The following is a 12388-nucleotide window of genomic DNA, read 5'->3' on the forward strand; positions in this document are numbered from 1 at the left end:
GTTATCGCGTCGACACGATAAGGACACAAATCCAATAAGCTTTGGCATTCTCCCTATTAATTTCATGCGGTTCGTGTCGTGCCAAAAATTGTCAGCCCTACTAGCTATACTAACTGAACTTGACAATATTGATTACTACCTCCATCCCCCAAATTTTGATACAGTTTACCATTTCGGTCCGTTCCTGAAAATTTGACACACTTTACTTTTTACCATTTTTAGTAGTGGATCTTATATTCCACTAACGCATTCCTACTTATATTTTATTATAAAACTAATACTTTAAAAGTAGGACTCACGTCCCACCAACCTTTTCAACACACTTCCCATTACATTTCTTAAAACCTGTGTCGGGTCAAACCGTGTCAAAATTTGGGGGACGTAGTTTTTTATATTTTATTTTACGAAAAACAAAATATTGAAATTTGGATATATAAATTCGAAATAAAAGAAAGGACAAGCGTGACACCCACTCTGATAAAATCTCCCCCTTTATCTCTCTGTTTCTGAGAACTGCCTCTCCCTCTCCTCCCCATTCAGAGTCAGAGAGAGAGAGAGAGAGAGAGAGCACCATAACTACAATGGCCTTTACTTTTCCTTTCTCTTCTTTTCTTGCAAAATGAACACACCACCTCCACCACCACCATCATAACCAATGGCGATTGAGGAGAAATCCCTGGTCGACGCCCTCTACTGCTCCGAAGAGCAATGGAACGACGTCGTCCAAGACCTCCCCGACGATAACGACGTTGACACCCACACCATCTCCCTCTCCCTCCTCGAGCAAGACCTCTTCTGGGACGACGACGAGCTCCACTCCCTCTTCTCCAAAGAGTCCCAAACCCCCATCCACCCCTCTCTCTCCCTCCCCAGAAAAGAATCCGTCGATTGGATCCTCAAAACCACCTCCCACTACTCCTTCTCCCCTCTCACCGCCATCCTCGCCGTCAATTTCCTCGACCGCTTCCTCTCCACCCTCCCCGACAACGACAACCAGCCATGGATGATGCAACTCGCCGCCGTCACCTGCCTCTCCCTCGCCGCCAAAGTCGAAGAAACCCACGTCCCCCTTCTCCTAGACCTTCAAGTATGCCCTCAATTTCTCTCCCAATTTCGTCAATTCCGATGTTTATGTAATGAAATTGAAAATTTTGCAGGTTGAGGATACAAAATACGTCTTCGAATCCAAGACCATTCAAAGAATGGAGCTTCTGGTGCTCTCCTCTCTCCAATGGCGGATGAATCCAGTCACCCCAGTCTCATTTCTCGATCACATTATCAGAAGGCTCGGATTGAGAAGCTACATTCACTGGGAATTTCTCAACACCTGCGAAACCCTCCTCCTCTCAGTCGTTTCAGGTTCAAGATTCGATCTTTTTTCACTTTCTTCAATGTAGAAGCAATAAAGATTGAATCTTTGCTGTGTAATCGCAGATCCCAGATACACAATGTATCTCCCCTCTGTGTTGGCAACTGCAGCAATGCTCCACGTCATCCACCGCCTCGAGCCGCGCCGAGCCGCCGAGTACGAGAGCCAGCTTCTCAGCGTGCTGACAAAGAACAAGGTTTGTTTAACTGCTGTTTTTAATTAGAAATCTTGAAAATGGAGATAAAGATTGGATTTTTATTCATGTGATGTGATGACAGGAGGAAGTGGATGAGTGTTATGAGGTTATTAGAGAGTTGGATTCAATTTCAAACACTGGATTAAAGAGGAAAATGAGTCAAGGTCAAGATGGTGAAATTTTGAGTGATTCTTCATCCATTTGCAAGAAAGCAAGAGTTGGGCAGCAGCAGCAGCAGACTCCCTCCCCTCTCTCTGCAAATTGAATTTTCTATTTTAAATTATTGTTTCTTGGATTGTGGGAGTAAAGGTTTAAATGGGGTTTCCACCAGCAAGTCTGTCAAATTGTGCACAAGGAGAACAAAATATACAGAGAGTTGGTAGTGGCAGCTGGCATTTGATGGTAGTGAAAAAAAGACAAATGGCAATGAAGAATATCTGCCTTCTGTTTCATCTACTTATGTTGGCTGTCTCTCTCTATGGATATATTTTCATGAATTGAGGCATATCTTAATGTTAAATAATCTTTCTTGTAAATAGATCTCTTTCCTGTTTTATCTGTTGGGAATTCTTTGCTATTAGACGTACTACTTGAATTAATAATGATTTAATAGATAAATAATGAAGTGGAAAATAGAAGATGGGACTGTCGGTAAGTGTGGTTTGACCTCGATTGAGGAGCCATCTTCTTTTGATTTTCTTGACATATATGATCTGGAGCATATCTTCTCTTTCATGGGTTGCCTTTTGATTTGTTTTGATTTGGGAATGACGGTCTAGACTTCTTTTCAATGTTGTACAATAACCAAATTTCTCAATTAAATCCTAAATCAATAGTAGTAGTATTAGTACTCCCCTATGATCTCTAGTTAAATATGGCAAACATTTGAAAATTGTCGGCGTGGATTTTATCGATAGCTACTCCCTCATATCGATCTATTAGCCGATCATTCTTTGATCGGGCACGAGTTTGAAGCGATCGGCTAAGCGGTATTTTCCGATTTTTTTTTTTTTTTTTTTTTTTTTTTTTTTTTTTTTTTTTAAATCATATATAAACGCGATTTTCGTTTCATTTTCATTTGCACCACTTGTTTTAACGAGTTTTCTCTCTCTCTAACTTTTACGTTTAATTTAAAATCATGTACTTTTTTTTAAAAATCTTTGTACTTTTTTTTTTAATGGAATGGATTATTTTTCCCGTATATGTGTCGTAAATTTAATTCCGTATATCGCAATTTTAATTCCGTAAATGTAGTATATTTTGAATTGTTTTTTATTGCGGTGGCCTAAATCGACGTGGCGGGTGGTTTTTTTAGTGTTGCTGACGTGGCGAGAGGAGAGAATGGGTGGCCTATTAACCATTGCGGATGCTCTAAATCTTAAATCAATAGTAGTAGTATTAATACTCTCCTATGCTCTAGTTAAATATGAAACATTTGAAAATTGGCACGAGATTTTATATAGTACTCCCTCCATCCCTATTAGAAGTCACTCTTTTGATGGGCATGAGTTTTAAGAAATGTAAAGAAAAGTTGGTTGAAAAAGTTAGTGGAATGTGGGACCCATTTTTTTATATTGGTTTTATAATAAAATGTGAGTGAATTGAGTTAGTGGAACGTGTGACCTACTTACTATTTATGGTAAAAATAAAGTGTGACTCTTAATTGGGGACGGACCGAAATGGAAAAATGTGACTCTTAATGGGGGACGGAGGGAGTATTATTTTATACTTTCTTCGTCTCATAGAAATAGGCTATTTAGGGTTGACATGCGTTTTAATGTGTAATTGGTAAAGTAAGAGAGAAAGAGAAAATGTAATGGAAATTGTGTAGTGGGTGGTGGGACCATAAATGATAAAGTAAAAGAGAAGAAATTTATTTTACCATAAATGGATATGACTATTTGTATGAGACGGATGAAAAAGGAAATATGACATATTTCTATGGGTTGGGAGGAGTAAGTTGATGAAGACAATGTAAAGTAAAAGATATGAAAGAGTAGAGATAAAATTGTTTTTATTTTAAGAAATATTTCATTTTAATAGGACAATTCAAAAAGAAAAACATTTCATTCTTAATAGGATCGATGGAGTATTATATAATGTTACAGTAATTTAAAATGAAATGCAAGATTAATTTAGCTGATATTTGAATAATGATGTATACTGTATAGTGTATTGAAATGCATGCATGCATAGATGAATATGAAAGGCAATCTTTGAGTGGGTGCCAACCTGTGCCATTTAGCGGATACTATATCACTGCTGCATGTGAAATTATTTTGAGGCCACACAATCACACTAAATTATTTTTATTAATACACGTTAATTAAGATTGCTCTATAGATTTGGACTAAATAGAGTACTTCCTTGAAATAGTGTACTCTTAGTATATTTTCTATTTTAGGTAATTACTACAGTCGAGTCTCTATCTTAGGAGTAGTAAAATTTCTTTTTAAAAAAAATTCAAACATGACCTATTTTTATCAACATTAATAAACATAAAAATAACTATATTGAGACTTTTAATCCCCTCATGATATATACAGTACTTAATTTTTTATTAAAACTCATATCTGCATGACCATGCACTATTTCATGACATGGATATGGTAGAAGATATAACATAGACCAATGAAAATTCTTCATGATTCAATTTTAACAAAAGGTAAGGAGATGCAAGTTGAAGAAAAGAGTGAAGAAAAATGAGAGTTACGTAAATAACTTTCATATACTCCTTCCGTTTTTTAAAAATAGCAACTATTTTCATTTTAGGTCGTTCTTTAAAAATAGAAACTTTAGAATATTTCTATTTAGGACATGAGCTCCACAATCCACTAACTCTACTTTCACTATTTTTTCCCTTCCTCTCTCTTACTTTACTCATTTTTCTTTTCTTATCTCTTATTTTACTAATTCTTCTCACTTACTTTACCAACTGTACATTAAAACTCATGTCGTTTCAAATGTTTCTATTTTTTTAATATGGAAGGAGTATAAATTTGATGTTGATTTTTTAAGAATAATTTGAGGTTGAAATTTGAGTAGAAGACATGAGATCTGCCATTTAGTATTTTCAGTTTCCTCCTATATTTTTTTCCTTCGTACCTTCAATATATGAATTTGTACTTTACTATCATGGATGTTATATATTTTGTTATAGTGAGATGATGAATTATCCATGAAATTTTGTTCACGTCACTTTTTAGGATTCGACATAGGACTGGGGAAAAATACCGAAATACCGGCCTTATCATATCGAAAAAATACCGAAAATACCGAATTTTCGGTATACCGTGACTTTTGGTACGGTATGATATCTTACCGAAAGATTCCGGTAAGGTAACAGTACGAATTTTCAAATACCCGCGGTATACTACTGCATACCGAAATTCGGTATATACCGTAAATTAAGGTATATACCGTAAACTAAGGTATATACCACAAATATATAAACAAAATTATATATAAAATATATTTTATATATATTTTTAAATTATAAAATTTATTGTGAAATATAAATATAATTATGAATAAATTATATTTAATTTATTTTTAAAATTATAAAATATAAATAATATTCTAAATACTCTTATTTTCTGTTTTAATTGATGTTGATAGTCAGGTATACCGCAAAAGTAAGGTATATCGAATTTCGGTACGGTATACCGAAAATGAGTTACGGTATCGGTATGGATATTCGTCATACCGAAAATAAGGTATACCGTAGTTCGGTATACCGAAAACTTTGGTAAGGTAAAGGTATGACATTTATGCATACCGTATTTACAATAAGGTATACGGTATGGTGGTTTTAGTAAGGTATATCTTACCTATCCACCCCTAATTCGAGATCAGTTATAAATTGTGTGTTTCTCTATATAGTACTAATTGTCATATTTTACGTCTATGATCACTGTTTTTTCAGAAGAGGTGAAGGAGTGAAATAAAATGCAAAATTACACCAACAAAAAAATTTGCATCTCGTGACATGGTTTAGAATTAGATGAAGTCAACTTAACCCCAGCAATAATTGTACGAAGGGGAAACCAAGATTTGGTCAGTATTTTTATAAAAAAAATAAAGAAGAATTGAAAAGATGATATGAGTGTAGGAAATAATTGGTTAATTTCCTTTATTAAGTTTGGTCAACATAAGACAATTGGATGGGAGACAAAATGATAACAGGATGGCTTGTAGAGACTAGAGATTGAGCATATGAAAAGCAAACCCTTCCTACCCATATTTTTACACTTTTTCATTTTTTTTTTCTTTTTGTGTGTTTATTGTAAATTTGTAATTTTGCAGCCTCATGGTATGACCATAAACAAAATTGATCCAAAATCTCATAGTAACTTATTAATAATTAACACCTCTATAATTTAGAATTTAGTTTTAATAAGTGATACCCTCTTGAACAAATAATTTATACTCCATATACATTAATTACAATAACTCAATAAAGATAAAATTACCATAAACTTTTGCTTTAATTTATTTTTACTCCTTTATTTCTTCTTTAATTTCCTTTTATTGGAGCACTAGAATAAAAGTTTTGCCATCTTCTTTTGGTTCTTGGTATTGTCAATTTTTGTAAATATGGAGAGATCTAGTAGAGAATGTGAGCATGCCTACTACAACCCTTTTGGCTTTTTTTATTTGGTTCTTTCTTTTTTCACGTGTTACACCCGATATTATTATTTTTCTATAAAAGCCAAAATGAAGTTAGTTATACAATATATTATCCATGCGTGACAACTGGCTTATTACATTATTATCTTCGCACCTAATTAAGGAGTATATATTTGTTGAGCCCACTTCTCGTTCACTATGCTCAATTCTTTGTGCATTATGTGTAACCTTCATCATGTGTGACATCATTATAGTCATTCTTGAATAATTAAATTATAATATTTGATTCTCCCCCGTCCCACAATAAGAGTCATACTTTTCCATTTTTGATCTGTTTCATAATAAGAGTCACAATTCATTTTTATCATAAATGATAAGTAGGTCTTACATTCCACTAACTCACTTCACTCACATTTTATTATAAAATCAATATTAAAAAATGAGTCTTGTATTCTACTAACTTTTTTAAGACACTATTCTTTATCTTTCTTAAAATTTGTATCAACAATAAAAGTGACTTCTATTATGGGACGGAGGGAGTACTTAATTAATTAGGAGAGCCATCAGAATCAAGGATTTGATTCTGATATCCTTGATTCTGATTTGTATTTTGATGTTTGTATATTACGTATACTATCTTCCGATATATACACAATTATACACATGCAAGCTCAATTGGATATGTATATTATTTCGACTTTAATTATACCAAAATATTAGTAGATTTTTTTTCGTAACCAAGTTATCATTATCACATTAAGAGAGATAAAAAAATCAACAATATATTTTAATCTAAATTCTTCGAAAAAGAAGAATGTAGAGGGAGCTAGCTAGGATTGCATGATCCATAGAAAAGATCAATAGCTATCTATAGATATGAATTTTGGAAACAAAATCTTCGATTTTGAGGAAGATGACTTTTTTTCTTTCTCTTTTTTTTTCTAGAGAGAGAAGAAGAGAGAGAGAGGATGCATGCTTGTGATAATCATGCTGAGAGGAAGATTATGATTACCGTTTTGGACGTGTATACGACAGTTATAATTTGTAGTTTTAACTAACTACACTTATTTTTCCACTTTGAGCATTACACACATATATGTATAATTGTATATACTATTTCCTGAAAGAAAAAAAATTGTTATTCAGCTAATTACTCTTTTGCACTAATAATATCATTTGAAAAAGAGCAATTCAATCATGTATCCAAAGAGATCCAATATATATTAACAATTCATCATTTATCCGGTGATTATTAGGGTGACTAAAATAATTTCCATCAAGTTTATTAGTAGAAGGTAAACGTTTTATCAACTAAGTTATTATTCATTAATAGTACGCTGTTGATGCTTAACAACACACAGATCCGGGGGTCGCATTGCAAGATAAATATTGGTAGTTTGTCTTCAAAATATATTTGAGAATGTATTTTTAAAGTGATTCAAATAATTAATAAAGACTTTTGCATAACAATTTATCTAGAAAATTTGAATAAATTTAAAGAATCTACAAAAAAGAAAAATTGATAAAATAGAATTAGAATGGACTTAAGCTTCCATGCATGATTAAAATTACAAAATTACTAGTAGTTGCGATTGTTTTTATTGTAATTCCAATTTATGAAATAAAATGACAACAAATAAAAGGAAAATTAAAATATGTTAGAAAGCATTGGAAAATACAAAACTGCACTTCCATATTAAGTCAACTAAAATAATGGAAGGTGGAAACTGAAAAGCATGAAAGTTAATTTTTCAAGTAGAGAGAGAAAGAAGCCCAAACAGTGAAAGATCACAAAGTCAGTTTGTCTACACAAAATAATTGCAGTATAATTGTATGATGATGCTCAATCCCACTTTACCTTGTTCATTTTGACCTACTATTTTTTTTCCTTTTTCTTCTCTCATTTTTTTACAACAATAAATTAATTGATCTCTTTTCCTTGTTAATGTAGTGAAGAATTTTGCCTTTTATTTATTTTTCTGGTATCATAGCTGTAAAGCTGAAAGGCCTGCTGAAGAAAGAGAGGAGGGGAATGCTCTCAAATTTATCAACTTTCTGTTTGGTCCCTCAATTTATGGATATTTATTATTTTTCCACTCTCAATATTGTTTGCTGATGAATTAATAAAATATTTAATTTAATTCCCTTAAAAATGCATTTTTATCTTATGATTACTACCTTTTCTGAGTCAAATCATCATCTATCTAGAATAAATATATAAAAAATAGGAGTACTAATATAAGAGATTTAAGTAGGAAATAAGATAATTACTTTATTACTATTATTTAATTAAAATTCACAAAAATATTATAGGCCAACCACTTCCTCCATCTAATTCCACAATTTATTCACATTTTGACTTTCCACTAAAATGCAGCATGCTTCATCATTCCTATGAATACCACACTTCCTCTTTCTGCATAAAATCCTACCTATACCTTGAATCTTTTATCATTTCGTTCACTCTTGGACCATACTATATTTATATTCGAATAGTCTCAATTTTGATATGGAAAGCATCTAATATATGACTATATGAGTATTATTTGATGTGGAAATCAACCATAACAATACACTAGAACAAAGATCATTTACTCTAGACAAGACGAGACTCTTAACTTTGTAATACAAATTCTAGAAAGGTGAGGCTTGCCAAGTTGTTATCAAGTCCAGCCTTTAGGGTAGTGTACAAGTGAAATTGAAATCTCCTATGGCTAAGGCCCCCCCGAAAATTGTCTATCTTTATGTCCGAAAAAAAAAATTACGGTATATTCCATACTGTCTTCGTCCATAACCAATGCTAGTTTTTTTTTTTTCATTTTCAGTTGTCTATAAAAAGTAATTATTTTCTACATACTGTTTTTGATAAGTTTCTATTGCTACTGAGAAACCCTCATTTTCACTAACAATACTTAAACCCTCATTTTCATTAACAATACTTTTACTATTTTCTCTCTCAATATCTATCATATTTTATCAATTTTGCAGCAATACTCATGTCGTCCGCTACCGATGGTTCTCGATTGGGTCCGTCTATAAGCTCATGTGACTCTTTTAACCATAGACGAGCATCACAATTTATCTTTTGAGATTTGAAAATTCAATCATCCAATGTGTAGGACGAGATGTTTATTTTTCATTTGTTTAGGCAGGGGCCCATAAAATACCAAGATCGGTTCTACTATGACTTTAAATTTTTTGAGGGGTAAAAAAAAGACAATTTTGAAATTGAATTTTTGTTTTTATTTTAATGTAGATATGAATTTTGATAACTTTCGTTCCCCAAAGGTAATTGGTGAAGGAGACACATTGAAGTATGGAAATATTAATTAGATATGTATAGTTCATTTAGCACCCCAAAACATAAATGCCTCGACTACCTACATTCAGAAGAAGCATTAATATCCCATGTTTCTGAAGAAATAATTGATGATTGTTCCCCAAAAACAAGAATAAAAATAAAATTATTGCTATTTGGGCACAATATGATTGACCATAAATTACTCCTATTTAAAATACATAAAAATGTGCAGAAGATTATATATATGTAAACTGAATCAGTGCACTAACTTATTATTTTATTTTATTTGATTACATTATGGCTGGATAGTTTTTTCTAAATAATAATAATAATAATAATTTAGCATTCAATTCATCACTCAAACCCCACCCGTGTATGGGCCCATGATCAAATTGGGCCGGTCAGTGGGCCAGGACGTATCTGAGAACTAACAACATTTATACTGTTTTATACATACTGCACATACTACTCGCGTGAGTCAAATTATTGTATTTACTTCTCATCCACGTACATTTATTGCTATCTATAAATAAAACTTATAGTATTTCATATCCAAAATTAAATCAAGTCTCTATTTTGTCGGTCGTTTTGATGCATAAGAGCGTCCACCAGGGCAACCTATGGGGCGACCCGCAGGCTGCAAGCCTTATCTAAAAGTTTACCATAGGAGCGGCTCTTGGGCTGCAATGGCTGTCACACGCAGTTGCCAGGTAATCGCGTCTCTCGGCCAATGAGATTGCGGGTGCAAGGCGCGAAATTCTTGTTGGGAAAGATATCTCATTTTGAACATGATATAAACACAAACAATAGTAAATAATTATCTATTTTGTATATAAAACAGGCATTAGAAACAAATCCAACAAGAAAACATCATGGTAAACATGATAATATGAAGGACTAAATTACTAGCTCTATCTGTATTTACACTGTGATTTTATGTTGTCACGCCGTATCAAAAATTGTCACCTCGTCAATAATTGTCATATAAATTAGGTAGAAGTATCAAAATAGTATATTATCAAAGGATTAGACGCCTTCCACTTTCGTTATTTAATGGGCTAGAATCGAAATATTGTTGTCTTGCTGGAAAATATTACTTACTACTACTAAAAAACAAGAATTTTAAATTCTTTCAAAAATTGAGTACATTGAAAATAAATTCTGAAAGGGCAAGTAGGTTAAAAGGGAAGAAAATGATAGTACAAGAAACACATTAAATTGAGTGGGTTTGAAACATGCCATTTTGTGCGTGTTAGATGGTTCATGCAATTAATAATTTTATTGGAAATCTTCAATCAAAGATGTGCTCTTCTATGCTAGCAGATGAAAATTAATTACAAAGTATCTTCACGTAGGACCTTTATTTATTACCTGTAAAAACTTTTTTTTTCCTTTTTCCCATAAAACATTTCTAGATTACAGTATGTTGTGTCGTGTTAGGAGTATATTTGTTGTGTTCTTCGACATAAATTGATTCGATTGAATCTTACCGTTTTGTGTCTGGTGCAGTGGTGCTAGTACTACTATCACGAGATGCCTTACTTGAATATAACACATGATGAATTTATATGGTGCAGTATATCTTTTTATTTTATTGATTGTTTTTGTATCACAAATTCTATGGTTCCTAACATGACAACTCCATAGATAACTCCTTCAATTTCATCTAGCAAAAATTTTGCGTCTTTGCCTCTCCTACTGTTTTAATAAAACTACTCCATCCTCCGATAATTGTTCACTTTGATTACGACACGAGTTTTAAGAAATGTAAAGGGAAGTGAATTGAAAAAGCTAGTAGAATAGTGGTCTCACTTTTATATATTAATTTTATAATAAAATATGAGTTAAATAAGTTACTGGAATGTAAGGTCTACTTACCATTTATGATATAAAGTGAAAGTGGACAATTAATGAGGGACAAATAAAAATGATAAAAGTGGACAATTAATGGGGGACGGAGGGTAGGCCTGGGAAAACGGTTCTCGGTTCTTGGTTAACCGAGAACCGAAAAAATAAGGTTAAGGTTCAGTTCCGGTTATTAAGTTTAAGCTAATCTCGATTTCGGTCCTAACCAAGAACCGAAAGGTTAGAACCTAATAATCGTTATTTTCTAAATATTTAATTTTTATATATTTATTTTAGTTTTATTATTATTGTTTTAGAAAAGTAAAAATTAGTTTGATGAGTGATGTTGGTTTATATTAGTTTTGGATTTAGTTTGGTAAACTTTGTTCGAAATTTGGTTTTTGATGATGGAATGGAATCATGGTTTTTGTCCTTTTGATTTCACGACTTATTACTTAATGTATTATATTGCACTTGAGTTTGGTTCCTGCATTGGAACCGAAGACCGAACCAATTGGTTCCTTGAGAAACCGAACCGTCAAAGGGTTCGATTTTGGTTCTAATTTCGGAAAAAATGGGAGTCGGTTAACCGACAAATTGGTTCGGTCGGAACCGAACCGATCGCATTCTCACCCCTAACGGAGGGAGTATATTTTATTTTTTGCATACAATATATTTTGTTGTTATCGGTAAATCAAAAAAATTTGTAATTTTATCATTGCGTTCATATATTATGTAGTATTATGAAAATGAAGTTACTACATAAAACTTTTGAAGTTAGATAAAATTAAATAAAACAAATTCAAATATTATGGACAACATTAAAAGCACCCTTCTGCATACCGTGACAGAAGTTTCTTGAATTAAAATTTTAGTACTATCATAAAATGAGTGATACCAATGAAATTTTGAATGATCAAGATCTACAAGGGTGGGTCCCAAATTAATCGAATTGGCATCGAGCCCACAAAAATAGAACCCTAGTAGTTTTGCCTCATTTGAGAGAGGGGAATGTATTGAGAAGGAGACAAGCATTCAATGTGCAGTG

General features: G+C 32.6%; 1 protein-coding gene across 1 annotated transcript; it reads left to right on the forward strand.

The window, feature by feature from the left end:
* Positions 1-492: 492 nt before the first annotated feature.
* LOC125224462 (cyclin-D3-1-like) lies at positions 493-2121 on the forward strand. The gene is made up of 4 exons (XM_048127865.1): positions 493-1087; positions 1158-1359; positions 1435-1565; positions 1648-2121. The coding sequence occupies exons 1-4, from the start codon at positions 656-658 to the stop codon at positions 1828-1830; spliced, it is 948 nt and encodes a 315-aa protein (XP_047983822.1). The 5' UTR covers positions 493-655; the 3' UTR covers positions 1831-2121.
* Positions 2122-12388: the final 10267 nt, after the last annotated feature.

Source organism: Salvia hispanica, chromosome 4, assembly GCF_023119035.1.
Source record: "Salvia hispanica cultivar TCC Black 2014 chromosome 4, UniMelb_Shisp_WGS_1.0, whole genome shotgun sequence".
Taxonomy (NCBI): domain Eukaryota; kingdom Viridiplantae; phylum Streptophyta; class Magnoliopsida; order Lamiales; family Lamiaceae; genus Salvia; species Salvia hispanica.